This window comes from Zalophus californianus, chromosome 8, assembly GCF_009762305.2.
Source record: "Zalophus californianus isolate mZalCal1 chromosome 8, mZalCal1.pri.v2, whole genome shotgun sequence".
Classification (NCBI taxonomy): Eukaryota; Metazoa; Chordata; class Mammalia; order Carnivora; family Otariidae; genus Zalophus; species Zalophus californianus.
The window spans coordinates 21,586,861-21,611,784 of record NC_045602.1 but is presented as its reverse complement, the minus strand read 5'-3'; the positions used below and the strand labels follow the sequence as shown (position 1 = coordinate 21,611,784).

Below are 24,924 nucleotides of genomic sequence, written 5' to 3'. Positions count from 1 at the left end.
AATAAACTGGAGAAACATAAAACAAAACAGATCACATCATAGGGATGTTAATAAACTAAAGAATAGCTACCAGCCAGTACTTTTTATAAAAATCCAACCTTTAATTCCTACAATTCGAAGATTTCAGAAATAAAATCTGTAATTTCTCAGAGTTTAACTTAAAAATTAAAATATGGGGCGCCTCGGTGGCTTAGTCTTGGTTAAGCGTCTGCCTTCCGCTCAGGTCATGATCCGGGGAGCCTTGAGATCAAGTCCCTCATCGGGCTCCCTGCTCAGCAGGGAACCTGCTTCTCCCTCTCCCTCTGCCTGTGTTCCCTCTCTCCCTGTCAAATGAATAAATAAAATCTTTAAAAATAAATAATTAGTTAATTAAAATTAAAATACATTACATCACACTAAATGGTGTCAATTTTACATCTTAAGACAAAGCATCATAGTTGGACTCTGAATTCCTCCAAATCAGCCTAACAACCGAGTTATTCCGCTAGCCACAAATTTTCAAGCCTCCAGAGAATATTCAATAGTTACTCATCACAATTTATCTAACCACTCTTTGCTCTAGGATCCAAAACACGCTGTGCTTCAGTCCTAACACCTATTTCATCTTATTTGAAATTACAGTCACTATGTCATGGATGTACCACTTCCACAATTTTAAGTGATTTCAGAAAAGGCTTTGCACATAGTAGGCATTCAGTAAATGTAAGAATGTATTAAAACCGTGCAATGCACTATTCTTGATGTTGTGAAGACTATAAGAATAATCTCAGAATAAACTAAGTTTGTGCCCTCAGTTTACAACTGAGAAAGGTAACAAAACATGGTAATGAAAGATACAGTACATCCCAAACCATAGAAGAGTACAGAAAAGGGACAAGTACTCTTCAGGCTAAGATAACTGAGAATGGCCTTCCAGACAAGATGAAACCGGAGAAGAGACATAAAGAATGAGTTGGATTTCAGTAGATAAGAGTATGCTGTTTCAAGAGGAGAAGTGCTATCGGCAAAAACACCAAGATGGAAAAGCACATGAGTGTTCAGAGAATGCCAAGTAGTTCAGGTTGACCAGAAGAAACCACTATGTGAAAAGGGCAGTAGAGAGGCTAGAAGGGAGGCTGGAGTGAGTTTAAAAGTTTCAGGAAGTACGAGGAGCTACTAAAAGGATGAGTAGAGGAGTGATAAAGGGTGAAAGCAGTGACAAGCTTTGCGAAGACTTCCCTGGCATCAGTGAGGAATGACAGGCTGGAGAGAGCACACTAATCAGCAGGCCCACACTGACATGGGATACAGTTGCAATGAAAGGCTGGAGGCAGGTGAGATATTAAGAAAATAAAAATGGCAATGCAGCGAAAGAAGATCAGTGAGTGAGGCTGAGGGATTGAAAGATCCTCTCCAAAATTTCCCATCTGGGTAATTAAAAGAGGGGTAGGAAATAAAGAAGTCCAAAGAAGGAGTGTGACTGGTGGAAAAGATACTGAGTACAATTTTAGGTGCTAAAACTGAAGTGCTGGCAGAATTATCCATATGGTAATATCAAGCAACTCAACCTAAGGTACTTACTAGCAACTCAGAAGACAGATGAGGGTTCATCTGTTCAACAGTTCATGTTTGGTCAGGATTTTTACCAAAATTGTGGACGTGAACCAGGTAGGTGATACAGTATATGAAAAGGCTCTTAAGACACGCTGTTAAAAGCCACAGCTCCAGGCCACTCTCAACATTTTCCCTATTTCCCTTGGTAACCAAACCCTATTGAATTCTTAAACCTGCTTTTTTTTTTTTTTTAAGATTTTATTTATTTATCTGACAGAGACAGAGAGAGAGATCACAAGTAGGCAAAGCAGCAGACGGAGAGAAAGAAGCAGACTCCCCGCTGAGCAGGGAGCCTGACGTGGGGCTCGATCCCAGAACCCTGGGATCATGACCCGAGCCGAAGGCAGACGCTTAACCAACTGAGCCACCCAGGCACTCCAAAGCTGCTCATCTTTAAGAACAAATGTACAAAAGCTTCTGCCTAAAAGTGTCATTTTTCACTAAGCTCTCCCCTAATTCTTCTGGACTTCACTTTCTTCCTTCCCCAGACCCTTGCAGCTCTGGTCACCTGCAATGTCAGCATTTAATCATGTACCAAATTATACTGGTTTTAGGAGTGCAAGTCATTTTTACCTGAAGAGATCTAAGCAACGTGAAGTCAAGGTCTGGCATTTTATATTCATTTAAAAACTATATACTAAATGCCTACTATGTGTTAGGCACTGTTCTAAACATTGCGTACATCAAAGCTATGTACGTTTTAGAGCAGACAGACAACAAGCAGGTCATATGGCTTTAAGTACTATGGAGAAAAACAAAGCAGGGAAGGGGAATAGGAGCATGCACGACAAGCCATGCAGATAACCCCAACAAAAAAGCATTCTTGGCACAACAGACAATACGGCCTAACACAGCAGACTTCCCTGACCACCCCCTCCACTAAATAAGAATTGATCACTTTTTTATTCTCCCAATTATTTTTGTTCTCCCACTGTGCTCTATTATAGCAGCTCTCTCAGTATTCCACAATTATTTGATATGTCAGTATTGCTTCCCAAACGTAAGGCAAAAATGACATCTTATTCCAGTTGTTGGTAAATATTTTATGTAAAGAGTCACACAGGAAATAGTTGAGGCATTGTGGGTCATCAGTAGTCTTTGTTGCAACAACTCAGCTTTGTCTTTGTTGCAGAAAGCAGGCATAGACAACATGTAAAGGAATAAATAGAGCTGTGTTCCAATAAAACTTTACCTATAAAAACAGAAAACAGGCCAGAGTTGGCCTGCAAGAGGTAGTTTGCCAACTCCTACCTTATTCTTTGCATCCCCAGCAATGAGTGACAATATTTTCCATAGATAAACTCAAAAACATTTGTTTTAAATTGGACAGGAAAATAATAAACCCAAGTTAAAATTAATTAAGCACCAGAGAAAATGTTAGTTAACTTAGTGGATGGCTATCTCTGCTGACAGATTCACCAGCCATTGACTAACATGAGTATTTGCCATTTTCTTACCTAGAGTGTAGGCTATGAAGTTGAGGATGCCCACTACAATCCAAACCCAATCAGGGACATGCTTGTAACCTGGTGCTGCCAAGGAAAACAACACAGTTTTAATACAAAGTATAAGCATGCTTACCATACCATATACGGGCAATGAGAAATATTTCTATTAAATAAAAGTTAAAGTACATTATAATATACTTGTAATGCAGAATTAGGTAGATATTAAAATATATCAGCAAACTGACAAAACCAAAGAAGTAACTGCCCAGCCCCTCATAAACAATAGGCATTTATTTTGAGCTTTAATCATAATTCAAAGCTGTTCATCTTTACTTGAAAATTACTTATGTGCTGAGAATGAAAATTAATATTTTTGGAACTTAAAAGATGCCTGTGTTTAATCTGATCCTCGTTGTTTACAATTATCCTACAAACATACATTAAGCCTTCAATCTATATTCTCTCATTATATTATTAATTAGCTAAACAAAAGACCTTTTCGTTTGGGCATAGATAGGTCACCTCCACTGGATGATTTGGCCTCAGAATCATTCTGAAATGTCTGGACCTCACTATTTGCCCCAAGATAGAACAACTGAGAATTAGGAGGTCTAGATTCCAGTCCCAGCTCTGTATTCAACCAGCAGTGTGACCATGAATATATCATTTAACCCTTCCCATCTTCCATTTACCAAATATACCAGGATGAGATGGTTTACCTGGTCCTCTAGGTTCTATGATTTGGGGAAATATGCATAATATTTACATATTTTTAACTCTCTTAATAACTGAGTAAATAATGTTACAGTAGTCGGATAAAATATTTCTAGTTACAAAATAAACTTCTGAGGATGTTCTAAAGATTAAAACACAAATTTTTAAAAACTGCTTAATATCCAAACCATGCTTAATAAAATTTAATCTTATTAATCATGTCATACCTTATGATCTTCATAAAGTTGCCACTTTATTACATGTACAGAAGCCATGGCTTAAAATTTCAATTGACAGTTAAGCAAATGTATAGTTTCAATATTCAGATTTTCTATAATATCAAGTCGTAAGTTTTCGAAAATCTGAACTTTCCTATAAAAACAATGTTTTCAGTGACTGTTTCTCCAGGTCAGTCCACAAAAGTCTGCTAGACCCACAACACAGATGAATTGTAACACTAAAACTCCTTACTACTACATCATTTATAAGTATTCTTATTGGAAAATATATACTCCAACTTAGAGTGCAAAAAATATTCATCTACCTCCATCTTTCCATTTCTCTCAACTCCATCAACTAGCTGAGCAATGAAAATAAACTCTATCTCCCACTTATCCCCCTTCATCCCAAATACAGCCAGATTCTGTCCTATGGCCTGGGGCAGAAACGGGGTGAGGGAGAACATGAAGACAGGAACAGATGTGAAAGATACTGGAGTCTGGGGTGCAAGCAGGCTAACAACTGCCTCCAAAAGCATTTCTTTCCTCTCTCTTCCAATGAGGTTCTTAAGACTTAAACTTCAATCAACGTTTAAGGTCTAAGAACCATTTTCAGAGGAAACTTGGAGGTATTAAAGGCAAATACAGATGCTGAGCAGAGGGAAAGAGAGATCACATTTCCTCCAAAAAAAGCGGGGGGGGATTTTTCTTGCATAATGAGAACAAGGGAAGAAGGGATATTTCTGGAACTGCTGGGTATGTTGTACCCTGCTCATATTCACTTTCAGGCAAAGTGTCATAATCCTAATTTCTTCTTCTTATAAATCCAATTATTATTTATTTATCAAAACCTCATTGCTTTTTAGACAGCATATCTAAATTAAATAGCCAAGCTGGTGTCTAGAATTTAATGGAAACATCCATAACAGATTGTGAAAACACAACTTAGCTTTTACACTCAATTCCTAACATTTTACTACCCTTATAGTATCCAAAACTTCCCCAAAATACAAGCATATGAATAGAACCAGAAAATAACCACATCTCATTTTTCTCTATTTAGACACTTTAAATTTTATATTAAAGTAATAATCTTACCTGAAGCATAAAAGTCAGGATCAAAGTATGCCATAAGTAGAAAATTGAATACAACCAGCAGAAAGCCAGAGAAGGTTATCAGATTTGGAGCCAGCCAAGTAGGAAATACCTAATTTTTTTCAAAATAATTAAAAAATAATTAAAGGAATCTCTCTGGCCGCCACACAAGATGCAAATTTAAGTCATAATAAAAGCTATAAACCTGAAAGATCATACATATATATATATTAAAATGTAAACCATAATGTCCAGTTGATAAAAATAAGCATCTTTCTTCTCTTTTCTGTATTTTAAATAATTCTATAATCAACAAACTTTTATAATCATAACACTACATTTACTTAAGAAAATTTTTAAATTCATTTTATAAAAATGATAAATTATAGAGTATAGGCTTATACTCCAACAGTGAGATAAATCAAAAAGTATTGACTAAGGGAAAGAAGTATGGGAGAGCTAGTTTCTCTTATATCTCATCAAACAGTTGCATCTATAACACTTTGTAAAATATTTAAAACTTACTAAACCATAAGTACAAGTCTATTAATTGTCTTACCTTTACTATAGTGTTCCAAAATGGATGCATGATATACAGAGAGAGTGGATTGGTATCCACAGCACTGTACTGTTAAGAAATAAAAGAAAATATTCAGTTATCCTTGCACACTAACAAGTAGAACAGTATTTCTGGAGTGAAAATAATATTACAAAAATAACCTAGAGAATATGTCTATTTACATGATGTCCTCATCTAAACAAAACTGGAGGAACAACATAAATGGTACAAAGACGGCCAAGTACAGCCAGATTTCTTTTTTTCAGTAGAGAAATTTATATTGCTTACAAGTTCTCACAATGCAAGATCACAATGTGCACACTGTATACATTCAAACACTGATTTCTCAACCTCCTCATACCACCACTAATGCACTTACTAGTTGTGCAACCTTGGGCAAGTTACTTAATCTCTGCCTTAGTTTGTTCACCTGTAAATGAGGACTATAGCTTCTACCTCAAAGGACTGTCATAAAAATTAGGTAAATTAATCATATGCACGAAACACTTAAAGTAGTACCTTGCCCATGGTAAGTGCTATGTAAGTATTAGATATTATTAAATGTGTTTTAACCGCCAAAGGATGACAGATCCCTTTACAGCAGGAAAATGGATTGCATGAATAAGCAAAGAAAGACAACAACACGTTAGGGTTCTATGGTAATAGGGTTTATTCCCTAATTATTGAGCTAGTTAGTAAAAATTCAAGGAAATTTTAACAAATATCCGTATTTATACATATACACATATATATAATTTTAAGAGTCACATCAATGACTTATTCATCAGACACACACACACACACTGGAGTAACTAGCATGTCGGAAACACTCTACTAGGTGCAGGGAAGAAGAGATACTTAATTGGTAAGGGATAATTCCCACCTCAAAGAGTGGGAATATTACCTAACTTGTCCAGTTGACATTTAAACATTACAACAGTCAAATGTCTGAAAAAAGTTTTGTGTTTTATATTAACACTTAGTATGTACATAAAATAAGCAGTAAGCATTTGAATATCTACTTTTTAAAAATCATAATTAAAGGTCAAAACTTCTTCCCAAATGCTTCCAAATATGCAGGAAATCTTTTCTCATCAGTGTTTCAAGACTCAAAAGTGTGATGGAACAAAAAAGTAAATAAATAGAAATAATGTTAAATACTGCTAGCAAAGACAGTTAATCAGCAAGTCTATGATTCAACAGACTCCATGTCTGAGTGCCTCCATTTCTCCAACCCATTCTGCCTGAAATGGGTAACTGGGACAGTGGATCTGAGCTAGACAGTGCAAGGAAAATGGTGAAGAACTAACTCAGTGTGCCTCTGCTGGCCACAGGGACAGGCTGAGCAGCCAAGGCCAGACTCTACTTAAATGCGAGTTACCGTTCTTCCGAAAATCAACTTGCACTTGCACAGCTCCCTACAGGTTACAAAGCCTTTCCACATAATAGATACCATTACATCTGAACCTCTGCAGAACGAAGGGGTCCTCACTTGGATTTAAGTCTTCGGACCTAAGGACATGGAACCAATACGAGCCTCTAGAGGCTGCCAATGACAAGGGGGAGGGCCCTGGCCTCCACTTCACAGAAGTCGGCACCCAGACCCACTTGACATAGCCACCAGGTCAGATAAATGGGGAAACCACACATTTCAAGCCCACCATCTACTGCAAAGTACAAAAGTTGTAAGAAGTCCAAATCAGAAGGAAACTGTTTAAGACATCACATGAGTACCTAATACGATGTACAAAGTACAATGTTCTTAATTCAAATGTTTGCTGAACGAGTCTCACTCAGCAGCTTTCCATAATTTCAACTTAGATCTATAAGAAGGCCCTTAACTGATGGTATTTTCATTTGAAAAGCTCCTCTTTTTAAATTCTGAAGTTTTACCTGTAAATTTCTACTTCGGGAGACCAGAAGTATGAAAAGAATGCAGAACTAAACACAAGGTCAATTTGCCTATACAGATGTTTCACATTGAAGCTCAAGTATAGCAAGAAAATGCAATATGAAATCACAAAAGGTAGCAAATAATAAACCTAAAGAACTCTCTGTGCTCCAGCCTTACACACCTGAGTATTTTTCAAGATCACATATCACTTAGTATAAACAAACTTAAAACTGTCTTGTGAATCAATAGGAAGAAAAAAGAATGATTCAAACCTTCCACGGGAATGAAAAAATAAAAAATAAACCTTTAAAGATGTTAAACTAGATTCAGGTATTTGTTAAAGCTTATTAAATATATTTTTATTTTCTGTTGGAATGGTATCTATCTGAACACCTTAACCAGGTAGATAATCCACTGTTAAGGCTCACTGTGACTTGCTTGATCTCCAATCTACAAGGCCAGACAAAGCTAGTACCCTGGAGAAATGCTTGAAAACCACAGCCTGGATTTGAGAGAATCATTCCAAGGCAAAATCTCAAAATTACAAGAGTTCAGAAGATCTCTAGTTCTTGAGTGCCCGACCCTCATCAATGCAAACAGGTAAAACAGTCATCTGGCCTCTTTTTAAATGCCTCTGGTGGCAAAAACTCATTATTTCTAGAAGCAACCCAACCCATGTTAAACCAACTTTCTATACACTAACAAAATCCTTCCCTTGTCCCATATTTTCTTTTTTTTTTTTTTTTTTTTATTTTTAAAGATTTTATTTACTTATTTGAGAGAGAGAGAGAATGAGAGATAGAGAGCACGAGAAGGAAGAGGGTCAGAGGGAGAAGCAGACTCCCTGCTGAGCAGGGAGCCCGATATGGGACTCGATCCCGGGACTCCAGGATCATGACCTGAGCCGAAGGCAGTCGCTTAACCGACTGAGCCACCCAGGGGCCCCTGTCCCATATTTTCTATCCTGTTTTCATTTTGCTTTACAAAGTTAAACAGACAACGGTCCAATTTTTCTTCCAAACAACAGTGTTTCAATTATTTGAAGGCCACTCTCCCTGTCGCACCTACATCTTCTCTTTGCCTGCTTAAACATCCCATGTTCCTCTGCTGCTCCTCTTGCCATGCTTTCAATCTTCTTCATCTAGGTCTTGTACTTTAGACCAGAGGTTGGAAAGCTTTTTCTGGAAAGCATCAGATAGTAAATATGTTAGGCTCTTCAGGCCATATGGTCTCTGTGATAAACACTCAACGCTACCACTGAAGCAAGAAACCAGTCACAGAAAATAGGTAAACAAATGGGCACGGTTGTGTTCCAGTAGAACTTTATTCACAAACAGGTGCCTGGGGGCTTTAGCTTGACAACCTGTGTTCCAGGCAATCCAATTTGTTGTTAAACCAATACAAACATGTGATCCAGGGCATAAGAAACATTTCATGTGGTGTATGAGTAGAAAGAATATGACCATAAGCTGCTCTTCCTCAATATTCCTCTGATACTCAACCTATTAATTTCCTATGGCAACAAAATCATTCTGCAGACTTAAATACGAATGGGCAGTTGGACTACTAAGCCACCTTTCTCCATGCTAATGTGAGGATGACTGCTGGAACCTAAGGACCAGACTCTGTATTTACCATTATAATATTTCATCTTACTAGATTCAACTCATTTTTCTATCCCCTCCAGATCTCTTGATTCAGACTCACTTATGCAAGGTAATAGCTATGCCTCTCCAAAATCTCAGCATGCAAATTTGTCATGCTGATAATAATGCCTTCACCTAAGTCTCTGTAAAAATGCTGATCAAGACAGAACTTCTAAACATTTCCCTCAAGATTGCTCTTTAGTACATACAATAATTTTTATTTGGGTATAGGATTCTGTCCTGTCATCTATGACAATTAGTCTATCTTTCCCACAAGAGAAAATTTTCATAAATTCCTAGTAAGATCAGAATTACTTTAGATAACATTGTGCCAAAATTAGAAAGTTTCAGAACTGTCTTTTTTTTTACTTCAGTACAGGTCAGAAAACAAAGCGGAGTTCATTCTTCATTCATTCATTCATTCAGTAAGCCAACAAGTATTCATGATTCAGTACCTATGATTGTGCCAGGCAAATTTTTGCTAGGCCCAGTGAAGACAATGATGAACAAGACCAAAATGTTCCCTATGTTAACCAAGTCTACGGCCCATTGTGAGATAGATGGTAAGCACAAAAACAAGGAATAATCACAAGTTGTGTTAAATACCATGAAGGAAATAAGCAGGGTATTTTGCGAGAGGACGTGGGAGGGAGGGCAGGGAGTGCATTGTCAGAGTGGTCAGAGAAAGCTTCTTTAGGGAGGGGACACAACTGAGGCCGAGAAGATGAAAAGACAGATAAGGAACATAAGAGACACTATAGTGAGTCAAAGAAGCGAGACACTAAAGAAAACATGCTGTTGTAGATTCCATTTATATCAAGTTCAAAAACAGACAAATTAATTTATGACAAAAGAAGTCATAATAGTAGTTTGATGGAAGAGACTGAATGGGAGCCTTCTGAGGTGCCAGAAATAATTCTGTATCTTGATCTGGGGTGGTGGTTATATGGGTATATACATATATAAAAATTCACTAAATTAGACACTTAAGATCTGTGCATTTATATGTAAAATACCTAAAAAGAAATAGAAAATAAAGAATATATATGTGGCAGTGTACATTTGTGTGTGTGTGTGTGTGTGTGCACGCACGCACGTGTGTGGTGCATAGGTGTTGCAGGGAGGCAAGTACATGCCAAGATACCTTCCAAGCAAAGAGAACAAAAATGTGCAAAGACCACAAAATTAGAAATACTTGGAATACTGGAGGAAGGCTAATCCAACTACAGCTTAGTGAGCAGGGAAGACTGACAGGAAATGAGATTGAAGACGTGGGCCTAAACCACCCAGCAAGACCACAGTAATCTAGATTTTATTCTAAACCCAATGCACATCCCGATTTACAATTTTTCTTTTTTTTTTTTTTAAAGATTTTTATTTATTGAGAGAGAGAGAGAATGGTAGAGAGAGAGCATGAGAGGGAGGAAGGTCAGAGGGAGAAGCAGACTCCCTGCTGAGCAGGGAGCCCGATGCGGGACTCGATCCTGGGACTCCAGGATCATGACCTGAGCTGAAGGCAGTCACCCAACCAACTGAGCCACCCAGGCACCCCCTGATTTACATTTTTAAAGCATCGTACTGGTTACAGTGTAAAAAGAACTGGACAGAGACCAAAGTGCAAATAGAAGCCAGTTACAAGACTTAAAGTACATCAGGTGGAGAGGATTATGGGTTAGGGTTAGCAGTACAGTGACTTCTAAATTACTTCCAAATATGCTGTGAAGTATATGTTTTCGAGAAGGACATTAAAAATGTGAGACTCCCCTTAATTTAAGAAGGAAAGTGGCTCCAATGAAAGGAAGACTATCAAACCACTTCCTTGGACATAGAAGTATTTCCTTTACAAGGGTACTATATTTCAAATCCCTTCTCTGTACTGTTAAGAAAACTGATACGAACCGACACACCCTTGCACTAAATACAGAGCTTTGGACAAATTATTAATTAGACTGGGGCCACTGTCCCACGTAATGCTCTATTATCTATACTCAGCAACAGATTTCCCCTACTTTGTCTTCTAAACAATATAAGGAGAATAGGACTCTTATTGTCAAATAATTTTAAAATGAGACCTGTCTTTACCCATCTGAAACATAAGCTTTATACTTTTTTAAAAAGACTTATGAGAGAAAACACAAGTGGGAGGAGATGCAGAGGGAGAGGGAGAGAGAATCCTCAAGCAGACTCCCCACTGAGCAAGGAGCCCGACGTGGGGCCTGATCCCACAACCCCGAGATGATGACTTGAGCCTAAATCAAGAGTCAGCTGCTCAACTGACTGAGCCACCCAGGCGCCCCAAAGCTTTATACTTATAAAACATATTTAGTTAACTATAGTAATCCATAAAATGTAGCTCAATACAAGATATTAATAGTTCATAAACTGCACTTGTTAATCACTTCAGATGCAACCAAACTCGAAATGATATTTTTAATTTTTTAAATTATTTCCAAAATTCTTGAGTTCAAAATTATCCATGTTTTTAGGAGTAAAAAGCAAGATATCCATAAAGAGCCAATTTTAGTTCACAACTGGGTTATATGAAATTATAATATTTGTTGCTCAAACCAACTTTTCAGACATGACTAAAATGAAAAACACACATTACCAACCTCTCTTAAAACAAGAGAAAGAAAGAAAGAGTCAACTCTCTCTTTTCTCCCCCTGCACAGTGAAGCTCAGTGTCCGGTGCAGCACTGGGGTATGATACTGAGGTCAGACCCTTGTTGACAGGACTCATGGCTCAATCATGTTTAGGTGTTTTAAGTCTTTACAGGGGCAGAATCCATTGTTGCCAAAATGTACCCCACCAGCCACTCCTGGAGCAGAGTTCTTTAGCAATGGCATTCCAATCTTCCAGGCGAGTCACTTAAGCACAAAACATAAAATGAGGAATCTCAATTATTTAAAAAATTGTTATTTACTCAACAAATATCAAGGCAATCAAAAGAACAGCCTTTCACATACAAGTGTGGGACTCACTGAGCACTGGGATATAAAGAAACTTAAAATTAAGAGAATGGAGAAAACTTCCCAACCTGATCTTCTCTGCTTCTGGCACACAGGAGCCTGAGCTCAATAAACATATTTGAATGTTTGCACATATGAATGAATAAATGCATGAACTACTTTGCATGTTTATTTAAGTAGCAGTATACAGTTAAGGTATCAGTGATGAGAAGAAATGTTACTCCCTTCACCAAATCTATTTTCCCCTAGGAACTAGTCCAAAGCAATTTTTAACTTCACAAGAGGAAATTCTTCTTACTCTTCCCCCATTAATAATATCATGTTTACATTTGTATAATGTTTTACAGTTTCCACAGGACAATTACAGCTATTCTCTTATTTGGTATTGTAAGATAAATTATTCCTACCTATATTACACATGAAGAGACTATAAAAAATTCAAGGATTACAATGGCTAATAAACAGAAAGGTCTGAACTGTAAGTCCTTTCTGATTCATCCTGGAACATATCTATGAAATTGATCACGTTGTCTGAAGCCAGACTACCCTTTCTTGGCTTAAATACAATCATGATCTATCTAGAGCCAATTTACTGAAATTATTATTCTCAAAACATCCTCTAAAATATACTTTTTGTCTTCCAATTTATGGCAGACACATCCTGAAGTGATCCCCAGTGAGTCAAGCCCCTGTATAAGCAATCCCCACCCTTTGATAGTTCATTCCACTCCCTTGAGGGCGGACCCTGTGACTAGTTTCTAACCAACAGAATATAGCAAAGGTGAGAGAGGTCACTGCCTTGATTAGGATACATTATATGACAAAGGTGATGAGATATCATTTCCATGATACATTTCATTATGTAAGTCTTCATCTTAGCAATTTGGAGGAGTCTCCTGCTGACTTTTAAGAAGCAAGCAGCAATGATATGAACTGCCTATGGTGAGGGCCATGTGGCAGGGAAAAGTGGGAAAGCCCTAGAAGCTAAGAGCCTCAGCCCTACAACTGGGAAGAACTGCATGCTGCCAACAACCACACAAGCCTGGATGAGGACCCCAAGCTGCAGATGAGAATGCAGCCCAGCTGACACCTTAACTGCAGCCTGGTAAGACCCTGAACAGAGAGGAGCTGGCTAAGTGATGCCCAGACTCCTAACTCATAGAAACTGTGAGATAATAAATGTGTGTTGTTTTATGCCACCAAGTCTGTGATAATTTGTTACCCAGCAATAAGAAACTAGTACATAACTGAAAGCACTACATCCTCTTTTCTACTAAGAGATATCTTAGGGCTCCTACCCACAAAATCAAGACCACCTGATGCTTGAGAGCTAATACATTACAGTAATATAGTTTCTTACTCCTATATATCCATCTCTTGGTTTTATTAACTGCTCTTCAGATTGCAATATAATTGAATATTTCTTTGATGAGGTGGTTTGCAAACTGTAGTCACCAAACTGAACCCATATTCTTGGACCCTGCCCCAGACATACAGAATCAGACACTCTAGGGGTGCAGCCCAGCAATCTCTTTTAACAGACCCTCCTGGTAATTCTGCAGCACACTCAGGTTTGAGGACCACTGCTCTGGTGAAAGCAAACATTAACGGCACTCCCACAACTCCTCAGCTGAAGGATAAACCACACCATTAGTTTAGTGGCCAACACCTATTCCTCCTTATGGTAACTTCAAATACTGCATTGCAAGCAAGAGAAAAGGTATAATAAAATCCGGGAAGTACTCACTAAATTCAATAAATGCAAGGCATTACGCTAGAAACAATCTATGGCATAAAAACACCAAACCTAAACTTAAAGAGTGCAAAAAAAGGTGGGGGTTTCAAATAACCCTGGGACAAAAATTTTAAATTTCTTAAAATACTTTCTATCAATACAAGACTTTAAGAACTACACTCACAGAAAACATGACTCTGTAGACAATGAGATCTCATTTCAGTCAATATTATCACTTACATCTACTAACAAGTTGGAGAGAAGATGGTGACAGAAGATTGGAAAAGCTAGAGCAGTAAAAATAAGCAAGTCATGATGACAAACAAGTTTGCTTGCTAAATTTAAATAACTTATAATAAATTCTAACAAGAGATGAGAAGACAAAAAGAGGGGTCACTGAGTGAAAAAACCTAAAATCCTTGCAGGGAAATCTGGGTATCAAACACATGATAAATACGTGGAGGATACTGCAGATTCTTAAATAGGAAAGTGGTATTTAAGAAATTTTATTTACTCTGCTTGTTGTATTATTATATATGATTTAACAGAAGAAAAAATCTGAAGGCAAAGTCTCTCTGTGGAACCCAAGCTAGACACAGACCTCCATTACTCTTCTATCTCTCCATTAAGTTGTCACCCTTAACTTGCTTTCCTAAAATACACTTTCTCTTGGTATAACTTCCTGGGGTATGGGTACACATGTGTTTATGTTAGCCAATGTTCACAAACAGAGAAGCACAGATGTCAAGTTTTATTTTTTACTTAACACTAATATAGCACTATGTGCCAGGCACTTTACAAATATGAACTCATTCAACTTTGATAATGATCCTATGAGGCAGATACCACACCATTTCACAGATGAGGAAATCTGGTTAGAGATGACACTAAGTCAAAACACTAGCACGTGGTTTATTTCAAACTTATTAGTCCCAAAGCTAATTATTAAGACTTTTATCTCAATTAAAGCTACTAGTATATGAAATGTTCTTAATACTCAACAAAATGTAAGACTAGTAAATACAGTCATCCACTTACCCCTGCTAATAATTTTAAAACGGGGGGAAAGAAAACAAAAATAGTTTTCTTTTTCACTGTACATTTTCCCCGCCTGCAAACATTAGACACAAACCCAATTTGCATGTCACTGAAGGTCTTTATTCTAATGTTCCTATATCTGGTACAAAACACCCAGTAACTACAAGGCAGAGTTTATCTTTAGTTCTTAGATTTGAGAGGAAGCATAGCATGAAGAAAATGGGCTCCTAACCCAGACTGCCTGGGTTCAAATCTCAAGCTTTGGGACCTTGAGCAAGTTAAATTCTCTGTGCCTCAGTAAAATAACAGTAGCTCTACTTCACAAGGCACTTGTGAATATTAAATGAGATAATATATGTAAAAGCACTTAAAGCAATGTCTGGCATATAGTAAAATGCCAAATAAATGTTTGCTGTCATTATCATTATTACTCAGTATTTACAATGATATTGCTCTTGCCATTTCAACTTTCCTTCACTGGGCTCACTAGGCTCAGCCTGGTACCGGGCATACCCAACACTTCCTTATGTCTAATTTACCATGGTCTTCCTGGTCTCTGTGCTTTGGTTCCCCCATCAATCTCTCCGGAACATCTTCTCCAACTTTCCCTTACGCGTTGGGCAAATTCTTATTCAAAATTCTTCACATTTAAGCATTACAGGAGTTAGAAAAACAAGCCATCCTCAGTGAACTGATGTTTCAGAAAATAGTTAAAAGAACCAAGTCGTTTCTTCCAACTAGCACCTAAAAATGTGGTGACCTTCTACCTACCACTTGATCTCTCTCCCTCTCATTCTGCAGAAGTTCCCCATCCATCCTTCTTTCACTCCTTCTGAAAGACTCCTCTGTCTCTGTCAACTGCAAAAATAATTCTTTCCATAAGATATTTATATATCTATATCTATGGCTGCTAAGGAGATTATTTAAAAATAACATCTTAAAAAAATAATTAAAAAAAGGGACGTCTGGCTGACTCAGTCGGTAGAGCATGTGACTCTTGATCTCGGGGTTGTGAGTTTGAGCCCCACGTTGGGTGTAGAGATTACTTAAAACCTTAAGTGGCACCTGGGTGGCTCAGCCATTAAGCATCTGCCTTCGGCTCAGGTCATGATTCCTGGGTCCTGGGATCGAGCCCCGCATCGGGCTCCCTGCTCCGCGGGAAGCCTGCTTCTCCCTCTCCCACTCCCCCTGCTTGTGTTCCCTCTCTCACTGTGTCTCTGTCAAATAAATAAAATCTTAAAAAAAAAAAAAACCTTAAAAAAAAATAAGGCCACTAAAATGCTTTTCAAAACTTACAAATGTATTTACAGGTGGAAAAGGCAGCTCTTCCAATCTACTCAAGGAGACCAAGCACAACTAAAAATAAGTTATGTCTGAATTAACTGTAACATATCTAGGTAACGCCTTAATTAACATGGTATACTGTAGCTGGCCTGCAATCGTAAGTACAAATCAAAAGATTAAGAATTTCTCATGTGTCTACTCTGGCTCAGAAGAAAAGTGTTCTATCTCTGAAATCATTACAGAAATATTCCTCTAGTGGAGGATAATTCACCCACCAGCGATATTTCTCTAGAGCATGAAGTTTTCTTTGTTTTGATTCCCAGTCCACGAACTACACCTTTACATGGCCCTGCCCAAGAGAAGTGCCTTGCACAAAAGATTACTGTTATTCTTCCAGATTCAGCACCACTTATCATTTAAATTATAATTATGCTTGTTCTATAAGGGTCAATCTCTCATGAGTTTGTTTACTCAACAGATAGGAGTTCATAATACCTCCTCTTGGGGCTATCAAGAGGGTTAAGTCAGACCAAACAAGTGTTAGACACTATTGTTACCAAGGGCACCTTTCCAGGGCTAATGCTTCACAAAACCCCTACCTCTCCACTCAGTCATCTTACCAAAACCTGAGTCATCCCAGACTCCTCCCCATCCTTCATCCTCTGGACTCACCCCACCAACACCTCCAGCTTCTCAGTTACCATGGTCTTGTCAATTTTTAATCTTAAATCAAGGATCACAAATAAACATCCACAGGGGTCAGGAAGATAAACTGAACAAAGCAGACCCACATGTAGCATATGGACTGGCAGGAAAATGGCAAACTGGAGAGGAACTGCCTTTTTTAAAAAGGGCAAGAGCTATTTAGCTTCGGGGGAGTCTTGCCAAGAGGAAACTCAGGGCCAATGTTGCCCACTCTTCTGGTTTTTCAAAAGAATCCAGAAATCTGGGTTTTTAGGGAGAAGATGCTAATTTTTGAAACAAAGTATGGTGTGGACTATAATTAAACATATCTGCTGGCCAAATTCAGTGGGTAGGTTAACCAGTTTTGACTTCTATCTTTAGAATCCCCACTCCCTTTCTATCCCCATTACTTAGATTCAGGCTTCCCTCATTTCTTACCTAGGTTTATTCAGAAGATCCCAAAAGGTCTCCAGACCACCTCACCCATTCATTTTCTACAAGCTGCTGGGGTAAGCTTCCTAAAATTAAAATCTGGTCCTGTTTAAAATCAAGCGGTTCCGGGGCACCTGGGTGACTCAGTCAGTTGAGCGACGACTGCCTTCAGCTCAGGTCATGATCCTGGAGTCCCAGGATCGAGTCCCGAATCGGGCTCCCTGCTCAGCGGGGAGCCTGCTTCTCCCTCTGACCCTTCCCCCTCTCATGTGTTCTTCTCTCATTCTTGCTCTTTCAAATGAATAAATAAGTAAAATCTTTAAAAAAAAAAAAAAATGAAGCAGTTCCCCCAAACCTACAGCATTACGATGTGCCTAAAAATCACCCGAGGTATTTAACATGCAGATAACAGTAATATACCCAATCTGAATCTCCCAAAGTGAGGCTAGGAATCTCCTATTTAAATACTTTCCCAGGTGATTCTGATGCTGATAGTCCTTGGGCCACAGAAACACTGATCTATAGGGTAAAATCTAGAAGTCCTTTCCATGAAAGCATCCCCTCCTGACAGAGCCCCACATGCCTCTTCAGCCTCATCTCCTGCCCCTCCATCATTATGCCTAAACATCTACCTTCTTATGGTTGCCAGAAAATACTCTCGGCCTCCACTCCTTTTGCATTCCATTGCTCTCCTGCACTGTAAAGCCTTTTCTCCCTCTACATCTGGTAATGTGGGACCTACTCAGCTTCATCTTTCTAGACTGAGCTCGGCCTTTCCCCTCCATCCCCTCTCTGCTGCTCTTCTCAGCTTTAACCCTCTCTCCCTGGAGCTGCTTCCTTCTCTCCCATAGCACCCGGCACTTACCTAAATGCATTGTGCAGCCCCAGTGCTATGCCTGAGACAGTAGGCCCTCAGTAAATGCTTACTGAATAAACAGAATCAAACTGTATGAACTAGTAAGGGTGAAAGCCAGATTCTTTAGCATTATCAAGATGTACACAGTCTCTCTTTACAACCTGTTAACTGCAATACTAATAAATTTACAATTATCACAGTTCCTATAATCAGGTTGTTGTTGATATGCAACAACAGAATAGCAGAAACCAATTCATCATAGAATTACATTCTTGAAACCAAGCAAGATATTTCAAAGAACACTTACCTCCTCTCTGAAGAAAAATGATACAATTTGAAACTAGCCGTTACACCATCAATTGAGGAATACCTCCCCTAGGTCAGATTAGGTAAACCACAACAGAAGTTTCACCCTTAGATAAGTGGGGAAATCCTTCAACTGTAAAGACTTGTCCAAAGAAAGGACAGGTAGAAAGGAGGAATGAGAAGCCACTCAAAGGTAAAATCCCTCAATATAATTGTCTAAAGGTACATAAATAAGCAACAGAGAAAATGGTAGTTAAACCCCTGACATCTTCACATTCAAAATACAGAAGTATTCTTCCGATATCCAGGAGATGCACAGCTCCCTTTTACCACACTTTCAAAATGATTTATATTCTTCTACACTTTCATTCCTTGAATAAATATTTGTTGAGCACCTATTCTGTTCATGTGCTAGACCCCGATCATATTGAACAAGACAGCTATAGGCCCTACCCTCTCAGAGCTCATACCCTAACAGAGAAGGCAGACTCTCAACTAATTATTCATCTGCTTAATAAAATCGTGGTAACAAACAGAGAACACAAATGTTAAGACAGCACATAACATACAATCCATCCCATGCTTTCTTCTATACCAAGAAGCAATCATCTTAGTTTCTTACTACAGAAATCTAATTACCACCCACATGTGCACCCCTCTCGGCGGTTATTCTGAATAACTGCCAGGTTTCCAACTGTAGCTCTCAGATGTACCTCTAGGGAGACAAAGAAATTAAACTAATTCAAAAGTAATTTTTCCACCAGCAGCTTTTATAGTATCAAATTTTCTCACATCACTTTGCTCTAATATACAGGGTCACACCAGGGAATAAAAATCTCTTGACTGTTTTGAGTCTACCCATTTATGGGATGATCTGCTTCAAAAGCTGTGTTTAATTCAATAAGGATTTATAAAGCACTTCCTGTTGACGATCACACAATAGGAATGTGTGATCTTTAGGAAGAAAGTGTCTCTAGGTGCATTTCACATTCCAGGAAAACTGACCACACAGATTTTTCCTTTGGGCACCTTTGGATTCATATTTTTAATATGAACACAATACTAAGAACCCACTACTAGAAGAAGTTTATGTTATAATTTGTGGCCCTCCTTTTTTAAAATAAAATCAACAAACTACATTTTAGTGAACATTGGACATTTGCTAAACTGACCTTTGTTTTCCAGGATGATAGGAGATACGCTGTCAGACACAGGAAGTGAGTCAGATAACGGAAAAGGGGAAAACATAGGAATAGAAAAGCACACTAAAATTTCCTGTAAATTAGAACACCTATCTAGTTGGAAATATAAACTTAGGGAACACTGCTTTATAAGAAAAAGTAGACTTCATATTACAGACACTGCTGCAAATGAAACAGCTATTCTATTGGCACTTACACCCAGAAAGCCGGATCCTAGTTTGGAAAAAAAGTTTTATATGTCAATATTTACTGTGCAGAAGAGATAACAGGAAGAGGGTAGAGCTGAAGGCAAAACAGGAGGTATCTGGGTTAATAACCTTCTTTAATTTAGTTGTGAAGCCTTGGCCAAGGTTACCAAGAAGGCTCTGGAACTTCTTTCCACTTAAATTTTAATATATGTCAGCACCTCAGGTCAAAATTGTATGACACCATACTGCTTGAAAGCAGAGGAATGTCCTATATGACTTGCTTGTAAGCAAGGTCCTTCACAGTTTTTCCAATTCCAGTTAGGCAAAATCCATTATGATTTTTTTCAGCTATTCATTCATTCTACATATGTCTATTGGGTTCCTAGTATGCACAGTAGTACTGTGCTAAGGCCATGGTAATCCATAAGCCAAATCTAACCACTTGAATATTACATTGTAATAGGGAGACACACTAACAAATTCCATAAAGGAGCAGAGGGTACTCTGACAGCACACTTAAGGGGAGAGGAGAGCTTAGGGGATGCTTCTGTGAGGAAGTAACATGTAAGTGAAGACATGAAGATGAATATAAACAGGAAAGGAAGCTACAATCCTGGCAGATAGAACAACATTACTTAAAGATCTAAAAAGAAAAGGGGGGATGGGGAGGAGATGGCTACTAATACTGGCAGGGGCAGACAGTGAGGAGCATGATGTGAAGCTGAAGACAGGTAAGGATCGTATCATTCAGAGCCGTGCAGATCATATTATGGATTTTTTGGACTTCATTCCAAGAGCAATGGGAAGACATTTGTGGGTTTTTTGTGTTCTTTTTTTTTTTTTTTAAGATTTTATTTATTTTCTGACAGAGAGAGAGACAGTGAGAGAGGGAACACCAGCAGGGGGAGTGGGAGAGGGAGAAGCAGGCTTCCCACGGAGCAGGGAGCCCGATGCGGGGCTCGATCCCAGGACCCTGGGATCATGACCTGAGCCAAAGGTAGATGCTTAACGACTGAGCCACCCAGGCGCCCGACAGTGGTGGGTTTTAAGCAAAGGAGTAATGCACATTTTTTTAAAGATCACTATTTAACATAGAGAAAAGACTATAAGGGCAAGAGTAAATGTGATCGAGAAAAATAAAGTAGTACTTGATTATAACCCAAAGTATAAAATAAATATTCATGCATCCACACTGATATAAACAAATGATTGGATAAATACACAATGGGAAGAAAAGACAAATCTCCCATGCATAATTCCAAACAAATTATGTCAATACTCTGCCCTCCGGGAGGTAAGACATAACTCTCCACTACCAAGGGAGGGCTCATAGTGACTTCCTTCCAAAGAGAGTAACTTTACAGGGAGAAACCCTAACAAACACTACCTCGGCCAGGTGATCAAAGTCAGTATCAGCAGTGACAAGTCATATTGATAGCACGTACTCTTCATATGATGCAATGAGAATGGCACTTCATCTCTGTGCTCTTCCTCCCAAAAACCCATAACCCTTGCCTCATCGTGAGAAAAACATTAGACAAATCCCAACTGACAGGCATTCTACAACATACATAACCAGAACTCCTCAAAACTATCAAGGCTATCAAAAAGAAGGGAAGTCTGATAAATGGTCACAGCCAAGAGGAGCCTAAGGAGACAGGATGACTAAATGAAATGTGATATCCTGGATGAAATCCCAGAACAAAAAAGGCATTAGGTGAAAACTTAGGAAATCTGAGTAAAGTATGGACCTCAGTTAATAATGTGTAAATATTGGTTCATTAATCGTGCAAATGTAACGTACTAACGTAAGATGTTAATAATAGGGAAAACCAGGTATGAGACACAGGGTACTGTACTATCTTCACGATTTTTCTGCAAATCTGAAGTATTCTAAAATAAAAAGATTACTTAAAGTGTATGTGGGAAGAGTGGTAATGGAACCACTCTTCTAGCTTAGGCTAAAAATGATAGAAGGTACAGGACCTGGTGATTCACTGGCTGGTGGGTGAGGTAGAGGATTCAAGAGTGAAAGCGACAAGATAGCAAGGATGAAAGGTTACAGCCCAGATTTTAGGCTCGGAAAAACTGGATGGACAGTGGAGTCATTCACTGATAAGGGAGCAGTGGAGGAAAACCAGATTTGGAGGAAAGTTAACAACCAGCATTTACTGGAGGCCTATTACGTATCAGGCCCTTCGCAAATTCCTATAATCATTTTGCACCATACGGACTATTACCTGGCCCAACGCCATGGAAAGAAATTAGAGTTTGGTATCAGGTTTCTACGGACTCCTAAGCTCGCGCTCTTTCTACTACACAGTTCGTTCTGTGCACATTTACTTCATCTGGCAGCCCAAGCGCCCCAAGCTACTGCTGAGGAAGTCTCCTCATTGGGAGTAGAAGTGGAGTGCATCAGTACCACGGCCTCGGTAACTACTCCCCCTCCCCGGGCCTCATCTGCCAAAAACCATCTCCATCTGAGTTGTATGCGAGAGACGGGTGGAGACTTCATTAAAATGAAGACAATTAAGACACCACGAAGGGAACTGCATTCGCTAAAAATAAAAATAATAATAATGAAGTAAAGAAGCACAGGGAATTCTCTGGTTCCACTCTCGTCGAGCGGTCTCCTGAGGAAAAGGCAATCCCCCGGGAGGGTACCGAGTCAAGGCGGCTGGCCTAGGATGCTCCACGCACCCTGACCCCAAAGCTCCAGGTCTCGACAGGACCCCCGGAGAAACGCCCGCCAGCCCGCTCGGAGCCACGCGGCACAAGGTGACACGGACCGCGCCTGCCCCTCAGCCGCCTGGGAGAGACCGGGAAGAGGAGGGAGAGGGGCGTCCGCGGGGCCCCGCGCTACCTTGTACTTATCAAAGCCAGCCAGCTGCTCCGGGCTCACGTATTCGTAACCAGCCATGACGACCCGAACACCGAGCGCCCACTCGGCAGCGACTCTCCGCGAAAAGGTGCGGAAACAAGAGCACCACAGAGGCTGGGCAAGGACGGGAAGACTTAGGCTGGCAGAGGAGGTAGAAGAGCCGCGCTCCGCCCACCGCGCACGCGTAGCCGCCTCAGGCCACTTCCGCTGCCTCCCAGTGCGCAAGCACAGCCTCCACCTCTCCCCGCCCACCGAGGGAGGGACGCTAGCCTGTTCACGCGGTCCACCCCCTCACGCCGTCGCAATCCAATCAGTGTGGATCGGACAACACTAAATCCCGCCTTCCAGGTTTTCTCGTCGCTTCATTCGTTAGCGTCAAAATTGGTGAGCCGAAGTAAGGAGTGAGGGGAGGCGAAAGGTCAATTTCCCAGGGGTCCTTGCTCCTCCCTGCAGCGGGAGGCGGGAGCTTCTGTGGTTTCGTTACCGTGTAGGGGTTTGGGGCTTTCCTTGCGGGTACCGCGATTGCCGGCGAACCAATTTAACAGTACTTCAGGGAAGAGGGCTTAGTTCCCTCAAACCGTAACGTAAAAGACCAGAGAAAGGGAATGTGCCCGGCCTGCAGGAGCTCCTGGCGCAGTGCGCTGCGCACAGTAGCTGCTTAGGAAACGTGATTGGACGTCGAGAAGCCGGTGGGGAGCCTTGGTGACAGGCTTTTTGCAGTCTGTAAGGGGCCCTGAAAAGGCTCTGGAGACATCCCTCAGGCCTCTCTACACTCCGCTCTATCAAAGTGAAATTGCTAATGTCTCCCACCAGATAAAAGCACTGGTCTCGGAGCCTGTAGGAGTCTTTAAGTGTGTTTGCAGAAATGCATGCACATAACTGGAGCCAGTTGTAGAAAGAGCACTAGATCAATGGCTAGACTGTATCAATCCAATAGTAAAATTTAATAATAGTAATAGTTGCTACCACTTTTTTGAGCGCCTTCTATGCTGGGAACTTTACATACGTTATCACCAACCCCCATAACAATACTACAAAGTGGGAGGCACTTTACCCAATTCGCAGATTAGTAAATCAAAATTCACACTACCTAACCTGCCCAGGATCAGACCATTCATTATGCAGCTCGGAAGTGGTCGACCCAACACGAAATGAGGTTCTTGGTGTCGGAAACCACTACCTAAGGGGGACTCTCAATCTCTGGGTCTCTGAAACAAGGGTGATTATTTTGAGATCTCTTATGTTCCTTATATTCATTCATTAAACATAATTATTGGGTCCTGAGTATATGCCAAGTATATTATTATTTCTGCGTGTGTTTTATCTCACCTTCTAAAGTACAAGATCCTCATGAGGTAATAGATATGAAGCCTCTATCATCATACTTGGTACATGGCAGATAAATAAACTTGAGTGACTCTTTCCCCTCACTTGAGAGGATTTGTGTCTTGTACATCTTAATGTTCCCCATGTCCTATAGTCCAGTGCCTTGCAGATAATACATGGTTAATACATTTTGTTGAATGAATGAGTAAAGATCTCTTTGATATGCTGTGTAGTGTCTGCTTTGAGGACATTAGAAATATGGATCTCCCTTTAAGAAGGAAATTGGCTCTAATGAAAACTATGAAACCACCTCCTTGGACATAAAAATATTTCCTTTATGCATGTACTGTATTTAAAATCCCTTCTGTGTACGGATAAAAATACTGAATTGACATGCCTTTGCACTAAATACGCGTTTTGGACAATGTATTCATCAGACTGGAGCTACTGTCCCAAGTAAAATGCTACAGATTTCTTCTGCTATGTGTTTGTTCTAATCAATATAAAGAGAAGAAAATCTTCATATCAAATGATTTTTTAAAGACTTACTTATTTTAGAGAGAGAGAGAGAGAGAGAGAGAGAGAGAGAAAGAGTGGGGGAGGGGCAGAGGGAGAGAGAGAATCTCAAGCAGACTCCCCACTGAGTGCAGAGCCACTGAGGGTACCAACTTAGCCACCCAGGCTCCCCTCAAACGATTTTTTATATAAGACCTGTGCTTACCCTTCCCTTGTCTGACTCCTCATCCACCCACTAAAGTTTACCTCTCCTACATCTCATACACTGATCACGCTTTCTGCCTTTCAGAGTGATCATCACAGAAAATATTTGTACTAGAAGCAATGTTATCACCTTTG

At 39.7% G+C, this 24,924-nt stretch overlaps 1 protein-coding gene across 5 annotated transcripts in view; it reads right to left on the bottom strand.

The window, feature by feature from the left end:
* SELENOI (selenoprotein I) overlaps nucleotides 1–22,911 on the bottom strand; it is a 35,948-nt gene extending 13,037 nt beyond the window's left edge. For all 5 annotated transcript variants that reach the window (XM_027621334.2, XM_027621338.2, XM_027621335.2 and 2 more), the window contains exons 1-4: nucleotides 22,726–22,911; nucleotides 5,628–5,696; nucleotides 5,072–5,180; nucleotides 3,051–3,125 (exon numbers count right to left, since the gene is read on the bottom strand). In XM_027621334.2, coding sequence (XP_027477135.1) covers nucleotides 3,051–3,125; nucleotides 5,072–5,180; nucleotides 5,628–5,696; nucleotides 22,726–22,782 — 310 coding nt within the window. In that variant the 5' untranslated portion in view covers nucleotides 22,783–22,911. The remainder of the gene's footprint in view (nucleotides 1–3,050; nucleotides 3,126–5,071; nucleotides 5,181–5,627; nucleotides 5,697–22,725) is intronic.
* Nucleotides 22,912–24,924: the final 2,013 nt, after the last annotated feature.